Below are 23,815 nucleotides of genomic sequence, written 5' to 3'. Positions count from 1 at the left end.
CTATGGAAGTCAATGGGGTCCATCAACTGTTTGGTTACCGAAATTTTTCAAAATATCTTCTTTTGTGTTCAACAGAAAAAAGAAATTCATACAGGTTTGAAACAACTTGAGGGTGAGTAAATGATGACAGAATTTTCATTTTTTGGTGAACTATCCCTTTAATTAATTTCATTTAATTATTTATAATGTTTATTTTATTTATTTTAATTCATTTATTGTACATTATAGATTGATATATTGTAATCTTTAAAACTTATTTTATCTTTTAACATACTGTATAGTCCTCATTTCACAAACAGGGTTTAGATTAAGCCAGGATTAGGCCTTAGTTTAATTAGGACATTTAAGTATCTTTTATAAACGTGCCTTAGAAAAAAAAACATTACTGGTGTGCATCTTGAGACAAAACGAAGGCACTGACGGATTTTAAGATATACCAGTGCAAGTTGCTTTCAGTTAACACAACTCAGACATGCATTTTAGTCTGGGACTAGGCTTAAGCTTTGTCTGTGAAACCAGGGTTTAATGTTTGACAGCCACACAAAAATAACTGTTACACTACTTCTGGAAAAAACACCCTTATAAAGCCTGACCTTTTAATCTCTCTGTGACGGTGACCTTAGATGGGAACCCCGCTGATAATAAATCGGGTTATTAGGTTAATTCAGTTCAGGACTCGCTCTGTATGTCGCTCTTCATTATAAAACGATCCTAAAGGAGACCAAGCTGTCTCTGTGTCTTCAGCTAATCATTCTTGTGTGTCTGCAGGGGGATTTATAGAAATACAGGGGTTGGACAATGAAACTGAAACACCTGGATTTTGACCACAATAATTTATTAGTATGGTGTAGATGGGTCTCCTTTGGCAACTAATACAGTATCAAGTTGTTTTGGGAATGACAGATATAAGTCCTTCAAAGCAGCCAGAGGGATTTTGAGCCATTCCTCTTCCAGAAAAGTGGCCAGGTCACGATGTGACACCCTAAAGTGACTCAATAATATACAGATCTGGTACTGTGCAGGCCATGGGAGACGTTCAACTTATCTGACACACGGAATCCCCTTCAGGGTACAATATTTAAACCACTGGGTGCACATGGTCCTCCAGAATGGTTCGGTAGTTCTTGGCATTGACGTGCCCATCAAGCACAAGTAGTGGGCCCAGGGAAGGCCATAATATTGCAGCCCAAACCATCACTGAAACCATGCTTCACTCTGGGCAGCAACAGTCCAGTGTTACGCCTCTTTGGGGCTTCTCCACACCGTAACTCCCATGGATGTGGGAAAGACAGTGAAGGTGGACTCATCAAAGAACAATACATGTTTCACATTTCAAGATTGTCCCTGTTGGCACCAATGAAACTGACATTTGCCATTGACACGAGTGACAAAATGTTTGGGTATAACAGCCCAACAATGAATATTGACTTTGGAGCTATAAGCTCCCGAGAAATTGTTTTGGTGAAAACAGGAGAATCAAGGTGTGCATTTAAAGGTGCTCTAAGCGATGTTGGGTGACGTCACTTCTTGTTGATGTTCGAAGTATTGTCAAACAAAACGGAGGCTAGCTCGACCCTCCCTCTTCCTCATCCCATCACCCCACCCCCCTCCCTTCCGTGCTTCCTGAAACAGTCATGAACGAGTCGAATGTAAATTCGGGACTTCGCGTGTTCCTTCTCCTTTTCCCTATTCTTTGCTATTTGTTCATCGGAACGTCGTCTCTTTGGTCGTGTGTCGGCCATATCAAAATTCAAGAGAATATAATTCTAACGTTAGTCGTTGTCTAGGACATCTCTCCTAGCTAACTTCCCTCTTCATGCTTCTCTCTCTTCCACTCCCCACACCCCCCTTCATGTGCACGCGCACTAACCCCTCAACCCCCATCCCCAAATCATTCTTGTCGGTTATTGGCTGGAACACTGTTCGTTATGTTTCGTGGTCCAGGCTGGGCCAGTTTGTTTTTGTTGCCGTTTGTGGAGCCTGGGCTGTCTACAGAGACCGCATTTTTTACAGTGTGTTCAGGAGACAGGCAGCTAGTGGATAGTGAGGAGATGTTTGCTGTATGTGACAAAAAATGTTTCGGCCTAAAAAACGCGTGACATCGCTTAGTGCACCTTTAATTCTGCTGTGAGTTGGGGAGCTGTAGTTTTACGTTTTTTGGATGCAATCAGGGTTAGTACCTGGACACATCCCTTTCAGACAGCTTCCTCTTGCGTCGGCAGTTAATACTGTTGGATGTGGTTCGTCCTAAATGGTGGTATGCCAACATTACCCTGGAAATAGCTCTCGATACACCACAAAGACTTGCTGTCTTGGTCACAGACGAGCCAGTGAGACGGAATGGAATGTAAAATCAGTGAAGATTGGCCACCAGGTTGCGCATATAAAGGCGTGAAACAGGGCCCAACTTCAGTCCTGGAGGGGCACTGTCCTGCAGTGTTTAGCTCCAACCCTGAATAGAAAACCACCTACCTATAGCTTTCTTGACCTTGATTAGCTGGTTCAGGTCTGCTTGATTGGGGTTGGAGCTAAACTCTGCAGGACAGTGGCCCTCCAGGACCAAAGTTGCCCATCCATGGTGTGAAACCTCCAACATTGACCAGAGTTTCATTGCACAACCCCTTTAGCAGGTAAAATGGCAGATACAACTTATATCTGGTGTTTCAGTGTTTTGAATGAATCGTTTAAGTGAATGAGCCTTTTTGTTAACTTCTACGCAGTTACATCTCAGCGAATCTTGTTTGTGAACGAACTGAGCCAGGACATCTCGTTCACGAATGAACTGAATACACATAGCATGCATCATCCTGCGGGGTCTTGTTTCGGTCGATTCGGTTGAGTGAATGATTCAATGAATCAGGTTTGTTTGACTTGAAGCGGTGCTGTGCAGATCGATCGGTGTATGACATCAAAGTACAGCAAGAGTGATTCGAAAGCATTCAGAGCCGTCTGCTCTCTAATTGTTCTAGCTGTACTTTGATGTCATGCACTGATAGGTCCGTGAAGTGCCGCTTTAAGTCGAACACACCTATTCATTGCCACTAACTAATACAGAAATCGCCCCCTATACCCTTAAGCCAGGGACACACCAAGCCGACGTCAAAGACTTCAAAGCCTCTTGTCGGCTGCGTCTCAGCCAGAAAAAGCTGCACTTGAACGCACCAAAAGGCTTGAACACACCAAGGAATGATGAGTCCGAAACTAGGACTGCAGTTATACAACCCATAAACAAAGCAGCGCTAAACCATTTTGAAAATCAATCATGCTGATCACTTTCTTCAATCCAGTCGTTCCATGTTATTATGAAAAATATTCCTGCATTCGAATGCTCAGGTAAGATGACGTAAAATGATAACAGTCTGTTACCATCTTGACTTCTTTGCTTCACTTTGGCTTTTTTTTCGTGCACTGACTTGTTCGCTAAGCTGAACAGCCAATCAGAGTTCACTCTCTCACCGATGGCCCGACGCCGATTCAACATGCTGAATCAGTCCCAAAAACCCAGACGGCATCCGACTAGAGCCAACCGTAGGGAACACATCGGAAATACTATGTCGACCGATGTTCAAAAACGACCCAACTTTGCCCGATGGCCGACCGTCAGCTTAGTGTGTCCTGGCCTTTACATAGGGAATTATTTGAGGGAACATTTGTAGTGGTGTAATAAATAGTGTACAACTGCAATAAACAGTGTACAACTGATATACGTACACTCAACAGCTAGAGAATACCCATAATGCACTGTGAGGGTCATGCCGAATGAATTCCGTATCTTGCCAGAAGATAGCGCCCTCAGAATCATTCATCCATCAATTTTCCAAACCGCTTGTCCAATGTTGTGTAAAGCGTAATATCATACAGGTATAAATACCTTTTTAATGGATTATTAAATTGTTTAATTAAGGTTTATACATGCTAGTTTCCATAACAGAGTACAAGAAAAAAAATCTACTGGAGCTGCCAGTTTTCTAAGTTTCAAATAATTCAGCACAAACTATGCAAAAGCGGCAGCCCTTAAGCACTCACACGCTTGCATTCACTCAAGTGGACTATATTAGTGCATTCATGTAGGGAATAATAGTTAATGAGGGTATAGGGTGTGATTTCAAACACAGCTAGGGACACTGAAAGGAACTATGAACAAATCTTTTTACTGAAAGTTTCAAAAGAGTCAAGTCTTTTAGATTAATCCATTAAAATGCATAACGCTGCATTAAAAGTATAAAAATGTATATTAAATGTACAGATGCAGATGTAGCATGTTCAATCGTATAAATGCAGATAAACCCTGCAGTCAGTCTCGCGCAGTGAGTTATGACGAGTCTCGCGACAGTTCCGCGCTATTCATCAACTTCATCAATCCTGTTTTTTGGAGCGTCCCGAGAGTTTATCGAGATGGAGATGAAAAACAGGGGTGTTCTGAAAACCACTAAATTCAGAACTTCATGACATTCGCCCCCGAGAGCATAGACAGAGTGCCTTGGCCCGAAAAGTGTACATAGATATGTTCATATATTACCATAGTGTAGAACTGAACGGTATTTTATTGATGAAACAATTCAGACTGCTGTTGTATTCCCCCGTCCCGCGAGTGGTACGGTCCGCGGGGTGGCGGAAGTCTCGCTCTGCCATGTTGAGCGCTTTGTTTCTGTGAGTGAGACGCGATGATGGAGCAGAGCTGGAGCTCTTTCTTATTCCAGGTGAGAAACTCTTTCTCTTAAGCACACACGCACATTCACACTCACACGCAGCCCGCGCGCCGCTCACTCATGCTGCCGGCCAGCTTGCTTCAGTCTGCTTTATGAACTGAGATATTTGAAACAGAGCAGTTGGAGCAAAACAATAGTAGATGAGTCCCGGGCGCCCAGCTGCGCTCCCTCTATAGATGTAGTAGTAGTAGTAACACTCAATCTCAGTGTTTACACATCTATCTCTGTAGATCTAACACCATATCCCTGTTTCCTCCTCTTATCTCTTTAGATGTAGCCTTCTATCAAACAGTTTGTTACTCTATCTCTCTCTCTTTTGATCTTTCCTTATGTCCCCCTATCTGTCTTTACTCCATCTATCCCGCTCTATTTCTCTTGTTATTCTGTCTCTGTCCTCTATCTATCGTTCCCTCTGTGGATATTTTCCTCTGTCTCTCTATCTGTTCATCCATCTCTGTATTCATTCCTTTATAGATCTTTCACTCTGTTTGCTCCTATATGTCACTATCTCTGTTCGTCCCTCTACCTCCATCCATCTCTCCATTAACTCTCCCTCTCTAGATCTGTCTATCATCTCTCAATTATCAATTCCTCTCTCTCTCTCTCTCATTTTCTGGAAAAGTTACAGAAATTAATATCTGAAAAAGTTATGAAATGTCTATATGTTATTAATTTTTAAATACAAATATTTTATACATTTCATTTGGACAATGTGTGTAAACGTGTCTATCTCATCAGCTTTGGGGTAGCAGTAAATCTGAGTATAATGAGTTGCTCTGATGACTCAGATGCTGAGGACTAGTTCACATGTAAACTCACTTTATGAGGTGTTCAGTTGGATTGCTTTCTTAGTCACTTGTATCCTCCAGGCTTAAGTTTAACTTTCTGCTTTTCATTAGCCTATACAGTCTATAATGTGCATTGACTATTGCACCTGGTTCCTCTGTGTGTTATTGTTGAAAATCATATCATGTGTTTTTGATGTCCGTGTATGTTCTTCTACTATAAATTACTGTAGGGCAACATGTCAGTGAAAGAGTTGTGTGTTTGATTACATGCTTTGTGTTCAGCACATGTTGAGCCATATGTGGGCTGCCTGGTGGATGAGTTTAGTTCTGCAGGCCTTCTTTATCTTTTTTATTTTTTATTGCCTATGTAATTGTGCTTGTAAGTGTGAAACATACATTAATATATGAAACATTTTTGCTATAACGTTTGCTTTAACAAACCTGATATAATATTTCCATAAGCAATGGATGTTTGGAGGCCTGTTTTGCCCTTGAAGTTCTGCACGACTGACTGAGTCATTTCGCAGTCATTACTTGGAAAGTGAGATTAGACAAGTTCGATCCTTCTAATGTGACACATGCCACCACACAAAGCCTGTTTCTTTCTGTAATGTCTATTTCTCTCCTTCTCAATGAAAAGAGGTTGCGATTGATATAGATCAGGCTGAAACCTGTGGCGGCTGTTTCACTCTGATTGTGTGTTTGGTAGAGCATCATAGTGAATGAATGTGGTGACTTTGGGTTTTAGTCATGGACTTGGTGAGATTGCAGAAGCTGTTCTGATAGTAAACTTCAGTTTGAGGGTGAATCACTTCAGTAGGTGTTTAGTGACAGAGCAAATCATTCAGGTCTCAAGATGCTCTTTTTAGAAGCTGACCTGTTTTTTTTAACATGACTCTTGATAAAGTAGTTGACCACTGATCGTTTGTTCGACAGCTAGCCTAGAGAAAGAAGAATTCCTGTAATCCATTTATCACGAGCTGATGTAAGTTTGTGACTCATCATGAGTGACTGACTCCTAAAAGGTCCTTCATTTGTTGATCAGACACACAGACCTGCTCCGTCATCCCCGGGGCCCATCATCACATTGCCTTCGGTGTTCAGAATAGCTTTAGACTTTCATTCTTACTTGTACGGAAGATTAACTTTTCATGATGAATGAATGTGCTGACGTCCGACCGTCTGGGATGAGAGTGTTGCTCATTCGAGAATGTTTTTGGAGTCAGTGCCTCTGTCGACTCACCGGAGTGGAAATGTTTGCTGGGATACTCTATGCGTTTCTTGCGGCGTCACAGTTACGGGCTGGGTGGTATGATGCTTTATATCGGCAAATGGTTTAAATGTGTCAACACACCAGTCTGTTTTATTGTTCATGCAACGATTTATCCAAATGTGTGATTTTAAAATCCAACATCAAATAATCAGCTGTTTTATAGTGACTTTAAATATGTCTTGTATTTTCAGTTTTGCAGTCTTCTGTTTTTAATTGTTGAACTTGATGAAACATGATGTGGAACTGCATTTGCACTGGTGCCAAATTTATCATTCATCTTTTGTTTGTGAAGTCTATAAAAAAAAAAAGAATTTAATTCCTTTTAAATAAAATTTCAATTTATAGCCTATATTTTAATGGTCTATTGACTTCAATACTAATATATGTGTGTATGTATGTGTGTGTGTATGTTATTTAAATAACAGATTTTATGATCCTTTATGCTTCCGCTTGAGAGATACGAGACCGGTGCGTCTCACAGGTGTCGCTCGTTATCAATCACGCCACCGGCCTCGCGCCGTTTTATGTGTGAATCTATGTATATATGAAGAGTTCAGATGCAAAAGCCTCTAAGTGCCATCTGAAATTTCCTTCTAGAATTATCATTTTTATCAAGCTCGTATATTTAAGTTCAATAATTTCCCTTACCTATTGTCATTTAAGTGAAATTACTTAACTTAAATATACAAGCTTTATAAAAATGATCATTCTAGAAGGAAATTTCAGATGGCACTTAGAGGCTTTTGCATCTGAACTCTTCATATGTATATGTATACACACACACATACATACACAAACACAATTTTTTATATAAAGATATGTAAAATACTCTATACTCAACCCCATAATGTATATTTCAGCATTAAATGTAAAATATGAATCTATTTATATAAATGCGTTTATAAAGACAAAACAACATGTTCTTTTTTTAATGTATACAGTTAGCGTGATATACAATTACTCATAGCATGATGTAAGATTGTGGTCATACCGCCCATCCCTAGTCCCAGTAAAACGCAACCTTCATGTGTCTGTGAAAATGTGTGAACTGCAGGGAGATTATGCTGTGGGATTTGTCCTTTAGGGTCTAATAGTTGTAAACAGCTGGGTTGTGTGGTGTTATGAGCTGTTTGCCTTCCCACAAGCACCCTGTTCCTTTTGTACTTTTATTTTGCCCGTTTAATCACTCTTTCTTCTTTGCTGTTTCTTTTCAAATTCAAATTTAAGAAAGCTTTACTCGAAAATGAATTACCATGTGTTTCAGCATCCAGCCCTGGCCCGTTGCGGATCTCCATTGTGCGGCCGCTGGCTTTTCAAAACTCCTTATTCTCTCGCTGAACTCGTTTTCTCTGTTATTTACGTTACACTGACCTCAGCCTTCAGAGCCGATTTGTATCAAAATTGTCAGAGTGGCGTGAAGACACAGCAGGGCTACAGTCATTCTGCGTCACATGCTCGTGAAGTTCACACACACACACACACACACACACACACACAGCGGCCTAGTCTAGACTCGCATCCCCAGACGTACCCAGTAAAATGATGACTGGGATGCTATAGGAAGTGTGTGTGTGTGTGGAGATATGCAGTTCTCCTCATGAATAGAGGAACCAAATCGGAGAAGACTCCCGTACAAAGACCCCCTGCGGATCCGTGAGGGCATCCCCGCTCCGATTTGTGTCTATCACAATAGAGCAGATGAAATAAGGAGCAGAAAGAAGCATTCGTTTTTCTTGTCCTGCGTCTGCCTGCGTCGCGGTCAGTCTTGCGAGATGGATGGATGACGCTGAATGCGAGAGGTCAGGTATTTAACCCTGCCCTCTTCGTGATTGCAGGAAAGCACGCATCTTAATTGCAGTGTCCTCTTTTCACTGTGTCTGCAGAGACCAACAGCATCTCTTGCTCTTGATTAAGCATATGCAAAATGAAATATTTTAATATTTTCACTGACTGTGATAATGCATTTCCACAGTTTTTAACATTATAAAACTAGTCCAAGTTGTTTTTCCAGTTTTATAAAATGGTATGTACATTTATAATACTATACTTTGTATTATATTACCTTGCCATTAAATAAAACACACTGCTGTGTGAGTATCTCTAACACAACAGCTGGGGGAGTTATGGCAATTTTGACATTTTTCTCTCTTCTGACCAACGCAATCAGTCTCTAGGGCTGCACAATTATATTTAAATATATTTAAAAAATGATACAACCAAACCAACATACATGTTTCACATTCTTTTTGTGAGAGGAAAGCGTCCCTACAACTTCTGAAAGTGAACAGCAGTTTTTTACTGCAGCATTACATAAAAAGTATGTGTTACAGTTTTAATGTCAGTGTAAACCAGGGGGTTTAGGCTTTCAGCTAGGCCTATATTAGGTTTATTTAACAACAGAAATTGAATAATCAAATGTAAAAATAAAACACTGCTTAGTCTTCACTGTATGAATTCATATACTGATTCTTATTAAAGCTACAAAAGTTATTCAGTCAAGAGCAGTGAGTGATTCTCTCTTTGTCTTTTGTTGTTTGTTTAACATTAAGCACACAGACGGCAGCAGGTTTATTAGGCTGCTGTCACTTTAAGAGCTGCACGGATCCAATATATTGATATTGTCTTTCTCAACTGTTTGGTCCACTTCAGACATAACTGACTGTGTATATGAATGCTCACCAAGACGGACATTTTGACATAAATTTGGCTATGTAAGAGAACTGAATTAGGGATCACGCACTGCCCGAGAGGCGGCTTCCTGTGTGCTCGTGTACTTCGTTTATTGCGTTTTAATACAAGCGGCAACCTCCCTGTCTCTCTCTTGAAACCAACACGGAAGTGAATTCAACGGCAATTCATCGACTGGCCACTTGAGGCTGGATGCAGAAGTGAGTCAAATCTGTATCTCCCCCATGTTAAAATGCCCAACTTTACAGCAAAAAAAAAACATGTTTACAGCCTTGTGCAAAAAGTGGCTTTGGTCTATATAGCTTATTTTTCCCCTCATGACAACTGTGAGGGGGGTGATTTTTTTATTATTTTTTTTATAACTCATCCGTTTAAATTATATTAAGCCTTAAAATTTCTGCATAATTAAGGGTGTCCACTTTAGAGTGACGGGTGGATTCCCGCTGCTGTGGTCATTAGTCATCATTAGCCGTTTGTCTGCTGTCTGTTAGCCGTCACGTTACCTCAGCTAATTGTCTGACTGTAAAAATAAATAAATTCGGGAGTGACGCGCTGCCAAGATGGCGACGGTCGGCCACGCCCACTTTAGGCTTCAAAAACGGTCTTCAGAAACCTACGGGTGACGTCACGGACACTACGTCCATGTTTTTTTACAGTCTATGGTTTAATAGCATTACGCATGTCACACTTATGTAACAGCTATGTGTCCAATCTGCTCTCTGCTGTCTGCAACGACCTAAAACTAGAGCTCCGTCCGAAATCGATACATGCTACGTTTGAATTTGAACTTACTTTGCGACCGTTAAAAAAAGTCTGTTCTATATAGTATGAATGTGTGTAGTATGACTGTAATCCGGACGTACTACATCCGCCATGTTATCATTATCATGTGACCTACCAGCGTCAGTTGTGTCCCTTCACCTCCATTCATAGATCCTCTCCCGTGGCCTCATGGGATAGTAAAGTGTCAATCGAATGCGCACTTCAGATTCTCGCCGGAAGTAGTATAATCCGGGAAATTTTCGTCTACTGTTTTTTGGATGCTATTTGGACATACTCTGTTGGCGTACTGTTTTTGGCATACTAGCTTATATAGTAGGGAAGTATTCGATTTCGGGCGCAGCGTTAGACTTTTTTAGTAATCTTTTGGAGTGTTAAGTGTCAAGTGATACCATTGGGATATTTTTATAATTTCGATATATCGTGCAGCCCTACTCTCTACTTTTTCCCCACTGTGCGCATGCTGAAACTGTCTTTATGATGTTAAAGATATTTTTTTGTCAATGAATTAGTCTGCCTCACTAATCAATTGGCTTGTAGGACGACTAATCAACCCATTCTCCTTCCTGATGCCCTCAGGCTGTGTGTGTGTGTTTCCTTGGCCTCTGAGAATTGACAGGCCTTGTTGTTTTATCATGACGGGAAGACGTGCCCTCAGGGCCCGAGCCCTAATAATGCCACCTTTGACCTTTTGCTGACTTTGTTCTGGTTTAAAATCTACATACGATTTTGGCTCATTAGTTGTGTGCAGTGAGTGAGTTTTTTGTGTTTTTTTTTTTCAACAGAGCTGGTTTGGGGCTGTTTCTCAGTTTTTGGGGGCTGTGCCTGTTTTAGATGCTCCATTGAACATCAATAGTGGGTGAACAGTGTGTTCGCCGCACTTTATTGGGTCTTCTAAGGGCCTCAGGCTGTGGGAGCATTGAGAAGTCTGATTCGTTTTAGCGAATCAGTTCGTTTGGGCTGTTCACTCATAGATTAATTCAATGTACGTGTTTGTGATTGCTGTATATTCGTTTGTGCTGATGCTGTGGCTCAGAGAAGATCAGTGTCTGCCGGGGCAGGTGGTTGTGATGTAGGTTAGCAGCGAGTGTCTGTAAGCTTTTGCCCCTGGCCGTGTAAACAAATCCCTCATGCTGCTGTGTGTGTGTGTGTGTGTAAGGGAGAACTGAAGGAGTGTGTCCAGCCTCCCAAAAGCCTCAGTAAACAAACAAACATCCACCTCTGTTTCCAGGCCTGCGAGCTGGGTTTCCCTGTGTGTTGTTCATGTTGGCTGCATCCCAATTCACACACTTCTACTCTGTGAAAGTAAATAATTTGCTTATAATAGGAAAGTATGCGCTTTTTAAGAATGTTGTACGTCAGTATCGCACGTCATAAAATTGCATCATATGTTTAACTACTCTGGATTGCATTCCTTGTTGTTCTTATACATCTTAAGGGTAATATTTGCCAAAATTTAGACTTTGAAAATTCATCCATTTCTTTGTTTATTGTATATGTGAAAGTAATGTTTTCCATTTCTATAATATACATTACTATTTGGGGTTACATTTTAAATTAAATTAAATGTTTTTACAATATTTTATGCTCACCAAGGCTGCCTTTACTTTGATAAAAAATTTAGTAAAAACATTAATATTGTAAAATATTTATTCCTCTTAAAGCGCTTTTAAAACAGTTTAAATTTTAATGTATTTTAAAATTTTATTTATTCCTGTAATGGCAATCAGCCATTATTCCAGTCTTTAGTGTCACGTGCTGATTTTGTCCATTACTGCATTTATTTGAAATAGAAATATTTTTTTTAATCATTTATTTATGAAAGTATTGTTTTAAGAAAAAATCTTACTGACCCATACAGTGCTACATTTGCTGCAGTTTGGCATAAAAGCAGTTTGCCATGGTACATGAAGCTTGGTGTCATTTGAAATGCATAGAGATCTGTTTATCTAATATCAGTCAGTGTGTTGCTTATCAATTTCGAAATAAATGTTTCATATTCCCGTCCACCAATCAAGAGTTGTCTAAGTGCTGAATCTCTATCTCTCCCAAGTCCTTGTCATCTCATTCACAGGTTTAGTTTGTTTGTTCCTGACCCGCTGAATCATCTCTCTTGCGTTACGGTTAATTTAGCAGTCACATGAAGGACCGGGAGCATCTCGGCAGATCGGTTTACGCCGGACAGATTTAGATTCCTCAGCGGCCCGGCGTTGTTTTTGAGTTCAGTTAATCAGAGAGAGCAGAACACACAGGCTCTGTCCTGTACCCTGTGTTCATGCCAGCATGTGCTCTATCACGACTGCAGCGTAATCTGTGTCATTAGTTTGGGGCCTAGATGACACTTTTGATAACACTGTGAATCATTCTGAATCAGGAATTCTGAATCCAGTCATTAGCCCAGCATGAATTTCTGTGTTTGAAGAGGAGAAACTTGACTCATTTGATTTAATGAGATGTTTCTCAATGGACTGCCTCTTCCTCCTGCCAGCTGTCGTGTCCAGTGTGCGTTTGTATGTATGTAACGCGAGCGTGTGTGTGTTCATTCCTGAACTTCTGCTCATCGTTAGTCACCCCACAGGCTGCTGAAGGGCTGATGGGAACACAGAAGAACGCACACACACACACACACACACACACACACACACACACACACACACACACACACACACACACAGCAACTCTGTGCAGGATGGGCTCAGGCTATATCGTCTGTAATGTATCCTTGAGATCAGAGTTTTTCATCTCTGTTCAAACGTACTGGAGCCCCAGAGTAAAATTCTCTCGAGAATTCTTTTTTTATCTTAAAAGAAAAATAAATGTGAAGACCGGTGTATGAGACAGCTTTCACATCTGTGCATCTGCATTGCGAATATGTGCATATATGTATCCTATTATATTATTAGGCTATATATTATTATTTATAGTAAATAATATATAGATTTTTTTTTTCTAATTTAAGATTATGCCATGTTTGCTGCTGGCTGACTTTAATTATAGCATGTAAAATTCTTTATGTAAATTGGGAATACTTAAACCTGTTGTAAAACAGTTATAGATTATAATGTCCCTGGATGACATGGTTTTTTTTGTGTGTGTTTTTTTTTTTTTTAATCTTTTTATCTTTTATGTTTTTTGGGGGGGGGTCGGGACTCGGCACACATGACATTTGAGATTGATTGATTGATTGATTGATTTATTTAATATTTAATGTATTATTTTATTATACTGACATTTATATTTTATATAATTTTTATTAATTCATCTCATTATCATTTTGCATTTTATTTTTATTTTTATTATTTTTTACTATTATGATGTTATCTCATTTATTTATTTATTTTTAGTATTTTATACTATTATTTTTAATTGCATTTATTTGTATTTATAATGTCATCCCAATTGTTATCCGCCATAATTTTGGCCAATGCTGTAATTAAATTTTTTTTTTTGTCAGTACATCACAGTCTTTAACCTCCCTGCCCCGGTCCTGTCTTCTCTTTCCAGCAGGCTAATGAAGCCCTTCACCACCAGCACCAGGTGGCCCCAAACAGCCTGCTGCCACTGCTGAACTCTGAGCCACAGGACCAGAAGCCTGTGATGCCCATTCCGCTGGACCACAAGCCCCCTGTCAGCGCAGCCGAGCTCCTCAAGGACAATGTAGCCAGCGGGACGGGGGGAGGAGGGGGTGGGAACGCTGGAGGGGGCGGTCCGATGGCAGTGGTCAAGAAAGAGCACAAGAGCAAGACGCCATTCATCTGCGGCTACTGCAACAAGGCCTTCCGTGACAGCTACCACCTTCGCCGCCATGAGTCCTGCCACACCGGCATCAAAATGGTGTCCAGACCCAAGAAGACGGCGCAGGCGGCGCCCACCATGGTCTCGCTCATCTCCACCTTGCCCCGCGAGACCACGGGTGATCCTTCCTACATCTCGACCGTCGCTGGCATCCTCTCCACGGCGACCACTTCCACGTCCTCCGCTTCCACGGTCATGTCCCCGACGTCCATGTCCAACGTGACCCAGCACAGTGCTCCCAAAAAGCCACCCAAGCCCGTAAAAAAGAACCACGGCTGTGAAATGTGCGGGAAAGCCTTCCGGGACGTTTACCATCTGAACCGTCACAAGCTGTCGCACTCGGACGAAAAACCGTTCGAGTGTCATATATGCCAGCAGCGCTTTAAGAGGAAAGATCGCATGACGTACCATGTGCGCTCACACGACGGAGGCGTCCACAAACCCTACGTCTGTTCTGTGTGCGGAAAGGGCTTCTCAAGGTATGTGGGGCTTTTGCATTTCTTGTAAATTGGCTTAGATTTAATAATCAGTGTGTTTGATTTAGAAGTTAGGGGTTCAGAATTATAATGAATTTAATGATTCTGGTTCATATTCCAGTGAACAATTATCGATTCCTTTTTGATAATCGAAAGAGTACGATTGTACGATTTTTTTTTTTTTTTTTTTTTTTAAATAAATTAACTTTATTCAGCCAGGATGCATTTAACTAATCAAAAGTGACAGTAAAGACATTTATAATCTTACAGTAGATTTCTAATTCAAATAAATGTTGTTCTTTTGCACTTTCTAGTCATCAAATATTTCTTAGACAGCACAACTGTTTTCATTAAATCAGCATATCAGAATTCAGGAATAAATCACAGGAATAAAGTACATTTTAAAATACAGATTTATACGATAAACTGGTTTGGTTAGAGTCTTTTTGACTGATTGATTGAAAAGACCCGGCTCATTTGATTGCGTATTGGCCTACTGGTCACTGTAATTTTCTACGAATTTTTTTTGTTGTTGTTTTTCAATTCTCATTGCATAAATTCAACCCGTATTTGAATCAGACTACAAGCTAAAAAGAGACAAAAAAAGCATAATTTTACATGGTAGATTTAGTAGTTCAGTATAATCTATAATGAAACGGAACATCATGAAATCATTTTTAAATATGATTATGAAAATATCATTTCTTGATTCCAATCTCTACAAATAACACCATATTTTCGCTTTCAACAATGCTTAAATGTACTATACATTAATAGCAAATGTTAAAAGTAGTAATAACTCCTTTCCATACCGCATAAAATGATGCTGTTTGTGGGTTCTGATGATGTCAGTGCATTTAATACTGTCTGTTGAAATATGTGTTCAAGGCTCGAGCTGAATCCACCATCTGCTGTTCTGATGATGTTAATTTCATCTCGTTCCTATTGGCTGCCGCTGGCTGATTTATAGTTGTTGTGAATGGATCTGACTGGCTTCCTTTGTAGGGCCCAGCATGCCGAGGGTCTGCGTGAACAGAAGGAGGAGGGGGTGCTCTTATTCCTCTGTTATTCCCTCCTGTTTGTTCTGTCTTAGAGGATCAGTGCTGGGGTTTCCTTTGAGTCACTCAGGGGCCACAGACACACGGCTGCTTTAGGAGTCTCGTCTATAATGTCTCTGAATATCCAGAAAAGCATCAGAGAGGCCTCACTATCCCTGAAATTAATCCTCGGATTATTAATCACGCACTGACACAAGTCAAAGCATAGAGATGAAAAGAGCTGTTTTTAGAGCTCTGGCTGTTCCTGAGAACATAACCTGAAACAAAATGTCCCAGTCTCCTCTGGCAGGTTGTCACGTTCATATTTAGTGTTTTGTAAACCCGAATTCAATTGTTCTCCTCCATATGTCCATTTTAGGCTGCTGATTTTGTTCCAAAAGTGCGATTGCAAAAAATATTTTTTTGTTATAATGGTGTAATATAATTGTAAGTTGTGACTGAGGTAGCAAAACTTTCAGTCTAAACATTAGAAGCAGGGTTATTTTACTGTCATCGAGATACTATTATAGTTTTTAGTTTTCATATTGTTTGAATTAGATTTTATTTGTATGGTTTCCATTTCATTTTAAAGTTTTTCTTTTTGTTTAGTTTTTTGTTTTATCTATAGTTTTCATTCATTTTTGTTTTATTTTTAGTTATTTTAGTACATCAAATTAAACTAAATGAAAATGTGAAATTTTTCCTTGGCAACTAGCTTATATAAAATATATATATATATATATATATATATATATATATATATATATATATATATATATATATATATATATATTATATTTACAAAAAACATTTACAAAAAAAATGTGTTCTTGAAATAAAATTACCTGAAATAACATTAACAAAAAAAAAAAAAAAATGAAATTTTTTATATATATATATATAAAAAAAAAAAATATATATATATATATAAAAATTCTTTTTTTTTTTTTTTTTGTTAATGTTATTTCAGGTAATTTTATTTCAAGAACACATTTTTTTTATAGTTTTAAGTTTGTTACTATAATAACCCTGGTTAGAAGTGTTTGTTTTACTTAGATTTTATGTTACTTTGGATTTGTTGTTGCAAACAAATTATTGGAGAAACTCTATCGTTCAAGAGTTTGGGGTTGGTAGGATTTTTTTTTTGTTATGCTCAGCAAAACTCCATTTGTTTTAAAATGTGATGTCAAAGCTGAATTTTCAGCATCATTACTCCAGTCTTAAGAGTCACATGATCATACAGAAATTGTTCTAATATGCTGATATAGTGCCACTAGAGACCATTAACAACTATCATGAACAAACCAAATACGTTGTGATGAATTATTCTTAGAAATATATAGAAATAAATACCTCAAAGTGTTCTTATTTGAACATATATTACATTTGAAGACGCGCTGTCATATTTTCCATGTGTTGGTAGTCAAACACATGCTCTGACCGCATCGTGGGGAGAATGCAAACAACACTTTTTTGTTACTGTTCTGAGGTAACACACTTACAACGCATCCAAATGCAAAGCTGAACGCTATTCGTATTCTCCGCTGTAATGCGATCTCATGCATAATGCAGAACAATGATTGGATTAAAAGAGTTAATTCTTAGAAATAATGCGGAGGAAAGCTCAGAAACGGATGATGTAGACACGTAGTCTCCAGCCACGGCAGTCAATCACCACTCCAAATGAACGCATATACCTCACTTTTCGTGACGTTGGTTTAACTTTGCTTTTTAAACCGGAATAGCGAAATGGCTTTTTCTTTTCCCGGTATAATAAACATGAGTGCTATGTGGAGCCTGTACATATGTCAACATCTTAAAAAATGTGTTTTAGGTTGTTGTTGTTTTTTCCAGTATTTGTGCTGTTATTCTAGCTTTTTAATTTGTTATTATTTCAATAAAAAAAGAAAAGTGTTTTAGGGTTTCATGACCCCATCCTTGCTGAAAAAAAAAAAAATCGTATTGACCCCAAGCTTTGGAGCTGTAGTGTATCCCCACAAAATCTGTTAATATTCAGATTGCATTCACAACAATCGCAAGTTGCACTGCACTTCACATGAACCGAATTCTGTATGGACTCCAGCACAATTCATTGCCGTGCACCTCGATTTTGGAAGATGATTCACATCTATCAATAAACCGAATATTATATGCCAGAGGTGTCCAATCCAGCTCCTGGAAGGGCCACTGTCCTGCAGAGTTCAGCTCCAACCCCAGTTAAACACACCTGAACCAGCTCATCAAGGTCTTACTGGGACACACTAGAAGGCAGGTGTGTTGAGGCAAGCTGGAGCTAAACTCTGCAGGACAGTGGCCCTCCAGGACCGAGTTTGGACATCCCTGTTATAGGCAATCAAACTTGCATCCAAACCAAAATCTCTAGTGGTAAAGCAACAACAGTTTGCGTTCTATTAACTGTGAGTAGTGCTGCTGTAGCCCAGTGTTTACTGTAAGCCACACCTGCATTAGGTTTTCTAGGTCACGGCATCTGATGAATCTGCAACTTAGAGACAAACTCGTCAAAACTGTCTCTCAGAGGCAAAGTACAGCAGACAGTATGCTGTTTTCTTCTTTGCCATGTTTTTAATTTTTCCCTCTCCTCTCAGGCCTGACCATCTCAGCTGCCACGTAAAGCATGTTCATTCCTCAGAGAGACCTTTCAAATGCCAAGTAACGGTAAGAACCAGAACCCATTCATCCCATTTATGCAGTTGGGCATCTAACAATGCGCCGCTAGTTGCTGGTACCCAAACATGGTACTCATAAAGGGTTAATAACGAGGACTTCTTGAAGTTAAAACATCACACATGTAAATTTTGATTAGTAACAAGTGATTCAAGGAACACTTAGAATTTTGGCTGTAAATGATGTAAATCTACATGTCTTGTGTCCATAATAGGCCTGTACATCAGCCTTTGCCACCAAAGACAGACTTCGGTCGCATATGATTCGGCACGAGGGTAAAGTCACGTGCAACGTGTGCGGAAAGATGCTGAGCGCTGCCTACATCACCAGCCACTTAAAAACACACGGCCAGACCAACTTTAACAATGCCTGTAATAAAGGTAAGTGCAACATGATTGGTTGCCCCAACAGCCAATCAGCCTGTAGTCTGTACGAGGACGTTCCCAGCTTCTCTGGGTGACTCATGTTGCTCTAGCACCAACATCCTTCTACTAATACTCTGTACCATCCTTTCTTCTCTTCTCCAAGCTCTTTTATGTCCCTTCAGCTCCCAAACTCTCTTACACATAACTCAAGTGCACTAGTGAGAGGTGACTTTATCCTGCTCAGAGTGTTTTTAACAAAATCTCTGAAAAACTGAGAACCGGCCAGAATGACAACGTTACAATAATGCCTACAATAAATTATACCCCATTGTAATTTTTTTTGAGTCCTACACTTCTTTCAGAACATATTTTAACATCCAAAGTATATTTAATTCAGTGTTTTCATGATATCACAGGTTATTCTGAAAACATTTTTGCTTGGTCCTTTTACTTTTGAGTTTGGTTTGAGAAACAACATACTTTAGGGGCTAGAGCGGAGTCCATTTTTAAGCCCAGAGCTCTTTCTGAGATGGAGGAATGGTTCAGGTTGGTGGAAAATGGCACAAAGAATCGTGGGAGTTTAGTCTCTGTAAAGTGGGCATTTAAAGCAATTATTTTTGAGTACTTCTGTTTGGAATGATACTTGAACATGGCTGATGTGATTTCTTGAGCCAGAAGCCTTTTCCCAGTAATATTGCGTTTATTTTTGTGAAGTTTTTTGAACTTTGGTTGTGCATTCCATCATATTTCATTGGTCATGGCATTTGATTTGTATGTTCAGAGATTAAATTAGTCAAGCATATCAGTGGAGGAGGCCAATGCTTTGCTTTAGGCAGAAACTGCTCTGACAGAACCGGATCCTTTCTGAGGACAACAGGGTCAGGAAAAGGTCTAATCTAGATCTAATGCAAGGATGTAAAGCAGTCAGCAGTACTCGGGAAATTTGTACTGTCATTTACTTAGTATTTAAGGAGTGGACCTCAAATTGATACCTGTGGTCTCAGTTTGTCTCAGAACTGTTGTGCTATTTAGTGATAGGTGCCATTATGTTTGCTAGGATCTTTTTCATGAATTAACCCACTGATCCCCATTCCATGATCCATCTCTGTCATGTAGTTTTAGTCATTTTATTTTTACATTTCTGACTGCTTTGAAAGTGATTAGCAAAACATTTTTTACTGTGATTCTTGTAGATTTTTTTATTTAATTTTTTTAATAGCCAAAACTTGTTTTTGTACAGGTTTATTTACAGGTAAATTTGTACAGGTTTCAAAACAAATTGCCACATTTTATTGACAGCATCTGTGACTATGCTGTTGATTACCACATAATATTATTTTGTAATTCTATTATATTAAAAAGTATATTTATAATATTTTAAAAATTGTCACCTCAAATTGTTTGCAAATTTTATATATATATATATATATATATATATATATATATTCATTTTTATATATTTTTTGTAATTAATATGAGTATATTAATAATTTTGTCTTTTGCCTCAAAGACATATTGATAATATTATATAATTTATTATATTATAGTAATTATATTACACCTCCGTTTACAAATATTTTTGCCTTTTGTTTTTCAGTTAAAAAATATATATTATTAATATAATATAATTTATTATATTATATATTTATTTTATTATTGTATATTTAATAGAAATACATTTTAAATAATTGTTTGTAATGCCCTTACAATGAACATCTGTGGAGCAAGTCATTTTGAAGGCTTTCTACGAAGGATTTTTGCAAAATGATGGACGAGTTATTTTTTTCTGTGCTAAATGTCAACATGCCATTCATGCTGTCAATAGAGTCTAACCTGTTTTGAACCTGCAACGTTTACATGAAATTGTTTCTGTTTCTGTTGAATTGGATAAAAAGGCTTGAATCTGTTTATGATGATAATGAACAAATATCTCTTGTCTGAATTCACACTAAGCATAAATACTGCAACCCTGCGTTGCTAAAAGTCCCATAATGCATCACTGCAGGCAGCTGCCTGCCCATCATAACCCTCTGTCTATTTCTAAATAGGAGACTGGCAGTGGAACCACTCAGGGCTCCGAAAAGGTAAAAATGAAACAAAACCAAAAAGGTGGAAAAGCAGATACACACACATTAAAAGTTTGCTCTCTTCCGTCTCCGCTGTTACCAAACGAAGTTCGATCACAAATGCTCACATATGTCTACAGGTTCCTTTACATCATTTGACACACCAGTCTAGACACCCAGAGAGTTTGGGAGCGGAATACACACGAACCCTGAACACACGTATTAAACGCTTCTCCTGTCTCTTTCTCCATGCTCTACAGACAACACTGAAGTCTGCAACTCTGCCTCCTCCACACCGGTCTCGGTCTCGTCCCCCATCACCACTGCAATGAACCGTGGCCACACCAGCAACCCCGTTACCATAGCAGCCCAGATGAACATCTCCACCAACACGGTCAATATCACATCTCCCGTCAGCCTGCAGCACCCGGTCACCATCACCGGCCCTGTGAACATCGCCTCCGTCAACATCCCAGCCACAGCGCCCATGAACATCGCCCACCCGGTGGCCATCACAACACCCATGTCCATGAACATCGGCGGCCCGCTCAACATCGCCATGAGATCAATGGACAGCATGTCCTTCCTGTCCCAAGTCTTGCCGTCTTCTCCCTGGTAGAACCGGCCCCTGACCAGCCTTTTTAGCCCTGACCTCTGTGTGACTGACACCTGTGTGGCGTGAACAAACCCATCCCGTGGCAGCTCTGGTGGAAGAGTAGCACGGGTCGACCCAACTCTCTCTGGCCTTTTGGATACGTTTGCATTTTGCGCACAAGGTGAGCAGCTCGGTAGCGGGGCATTTCGCAAGCTCCTCTGAGCACTTCAAAACCCCGACGGATGTTTTTAAGGACAAATGCAATAATCGATGTGCATTTCGAACACTTTTTTTTAATAAGCAGAGTGCCGATGGGTTCTTCAATGATGTTGAGGCGTGATCAGTATTTAAGAAAATTCATTAGAAAGTGACTTTAGCTTCCATTGGGAGGGAGGATTTTAAAAATATTTTTTGTATTATTTACATCCGTGTAGCAACTTTGAAGAGGTACGGTCGAGAACAATTTTTGTTTTCTTTATTAATAGTGTTCGGCAGGTCACGGTTTACGACTTTTTAGTTTGTCTGAGGGGAGGGCAGCTTCCTTTTCTTATTGTTTACGTCGCCATTGTTAGCTTTTGCATACAAAAGAAAACGTTTGGAGGAAGGAAAGAGAGTCTTGCACTGAAAGCATATCCCTAGTCTGAAGAGGCAGTATTATCTAAATATAAATATCATGATAGTATGGCCCTGTCCAAAATTGCGCACTTGATGTGGATGCTGCGGTTTCTTTTGCACGCATCCGTGAAGTCCATGAAGACCGTAGGGTGTCCCCTTTGTAATTTTATGGGTGAGAAAGGTGCTCAAGAGCGCCCCGTTTGCACACTGGTGCAGACTTCCAAGCATACCACTAAGTCTGTGGAGCATTACTTCACCAAAGTGTGGATTCTGAGGAGTCAAGTACGCCATTTGGGACAGGGTTTATGAACTGTAGATAACCAGCTCATTCAAAACAGAGCCATCTAGAGGTTCGAGTCACGCATTGACACCCTTTAATTTGGACTTTTGTTGCCTGATTTTGTCGTTAAAAGTATTTTATAACCTCGTTTTTTGTATTTTTATATGATTTTTGTAAGATCCCTGTTCTAGAAATAGGCTGAGAATAGGAAATGAACATGAATAATTCCAGGAAACTGATTGGGAATTATTCATGTTTGTTTGTAAATATAGTTCACTTTATTTTAGCTTTTATTTTTTGTTGTTTTTAGATTTTGTTGTTTGTTTTTTTTCTGTGTATTTTGTATGTTTTAGGTTTTATTTTGCTTTTTGATTCGTTAGTTTGATCTTTTTGTTTAATGTTTTTGTATGTTTTAGGTTTTATTTAGTTTTTTCTTTTATTTATATATTAGGTTTGTTTTTGTTTTGTAGTTATTTTACCTGTTATTTCCACAGCGGCACCATCCTGCTCATTTTATTTGCTTCCGGTGATTAATATTGAATCTTTTTTTTTTTTTTCAGTGGTTTGGACTCTGTAGGTTGGTTGTATTTTGCTGTAGCTAAAGCCCAGAAGCACCATTTACCATAAAAGCACGTCTTCAGTCTGAAATAAAGAAGAATGTTTACAGACTGCTTCTGGAAATTTCTACACTGTGGTGGGTGGTTACATGCCGATCTGTTCAAACTGAAGAGTTTTATGATTTTGTGTTAATGAGAACACACTTACTTAACAGTATAAGTAGGAAGAGTGAGCTGCCACTCACTACACGGATCTGCCGCCAATGTGATGGAAATTTAGGTACATTATGTCGGCCACTTCCTCTATATGCTTCCTGTGGATGGAGCAGATGCCAGAGAGAAGAGACTGCTGTAGTGAAAACACTAATTATTCGACTTGTATGCAATTTTTTGTGGGTAGTTTTCCCGCCACAGCCTGTGATGTGATGATCTGGAGTGTCTGAATGGATTCCGTCCACCCCAGCACTGAGTCTCAGGAAGGGGATGCTTTATCCTGATCAGACACAATGAATCCCTGATCCGTGTGTGTGTGCGTGCGTGCGTGTGTGTGCGCGTGAGCCGTTTGATTCTCCCGTCACACTAGAACAAACAAAAGCATGTTTCCATAGTTTAGTTTGTGGGGGAGAGTCAGAATGAGCGTTTATGCATTTCTTTAGTAGATGCATTATAATTGCCTTTTATTTGCCAAATTCAAACCAATTATGAAATCCAATGAAGTGAAGATATTTGAATTGAGTCTAATGTTGTTTTGATTCAGTTGATGAACTGGATGATTTTTGGAGCCCCTGTGAAAGCGGTTGAATGTATATGTTTGTACAGAAGTGTTTAGCTCAGAGGATCTTAGAGTACCGATAGACATGTGAGCGAAGAAAAGCAAAATAACCTTTTATAAAAACTTTTGTATTAGTACATTAACAATGGTAATTTTGTATATACGAAGGCTAGGCTTTCTGAGTAGCAGAAAGAAAAACATTCCTACATTTTTTTTAATGTAAGTTTGTCAGAAATAATTATGTAAACATGCGCAATGTTTTATGTGCCTTTTTATTTGGGTTGTCTAAATAAAAAACTGTAAAACATGATTGCTGTATGTGCATTTAAGCGAG

At 39.3% G+C, this 23,815-nt stretch overlaps 1 protein-coding gene across 4 annotated transcripts; it reads left to right on the top strand.

Moving 5' to 3' along the window:
• The first annotated feature begins 4,644 nt into the window (after positions 1-4,644).
• On the top strand, positions 4,645-23,789 carry vezf1a (vascular endothelial zinc finger 1a). Of its 4 annotated transcripts, XR_014626342.1 has the most exons (7): positions 4,665-4,700; positions 13,746-14,512; positions 18,153-18,222; positions 18,446-18,611; positions 20,645-20,680; positions 20,923-21,438; positions 22,713-23,789. XR_014626342.1 is itself a non-coding variant. In XM_084400959.1 (6 exons), exons 1-6 carry the CDS (start codon positions 4,665-4,667, stop codon positions 21,279-21,281), a joined length of 1,437 nt encoding a protein of 478 aa, XP_084257085.1. In that variant the 5' UTR covers positions 4,645-4,664; the 3' UTR covers positions 21,282-22,349. The 4 variants fall into 4 exon arrangements, 2 of the variants coding, with proteins under 2 accessions (XP_084257085.1, XP_084257086.1); XR_014626343.1 differs by lacking the exon at positions 20,645-20,680 and having other exon boundaries at positions 4,645-4,700; positions 13,743-14,512; positions 22,713-22,821; XM_084400959.1 differs by lacking the exon at positions 22,713-23,789 and having other exon boundaries at positions 4,645-4,700; positions 13,743-14,512; positions 20,923-22,349.
• The last annotated feature ends 26 nt before the right edge of the window (positions 23,790-23,815 follow it).

The sequence above is a fragment of the Rutilus rutilus genome (assembly GCF_951802725.1).
Source record: "Rutilus rutilus genome assembly, chromosome: 25".
Classification (NCBI taxonomy): Eukaryota; Metazoa; Chordata; class Actinopteri; order Cypriniformes; family Leuciscidae; genus Rutilus; species Rutilus rutilus.
This window is presented reverse-complemented; position numbering and strand designations above follow the sequence as displayed.

Excerpts from the sequence above, each read along its gene's own strand:
- vezf1a (XM_084400959.1), top strand. The coding sequence starts at position 4,665 with ATGATGGAGCAGAGCTGGAGCTCTTTCTTATTCCAG. Across the intron at positions 18,223-18,445 it reads CTTTCAAATGCCAAGTAACG|GCCTGTACATCAGCCTTTGC; the intron begins GTAAGAACCAGA and ends TGTCCATAATAG. Across the intron at positions 20,681-20,922 it reads CCACTCAGGGCTCCGAAAAG|ACAACACTGAAGTCTGCAAC; the intron begins GTAAAAATGAAA and ends CATGCTCTACAG.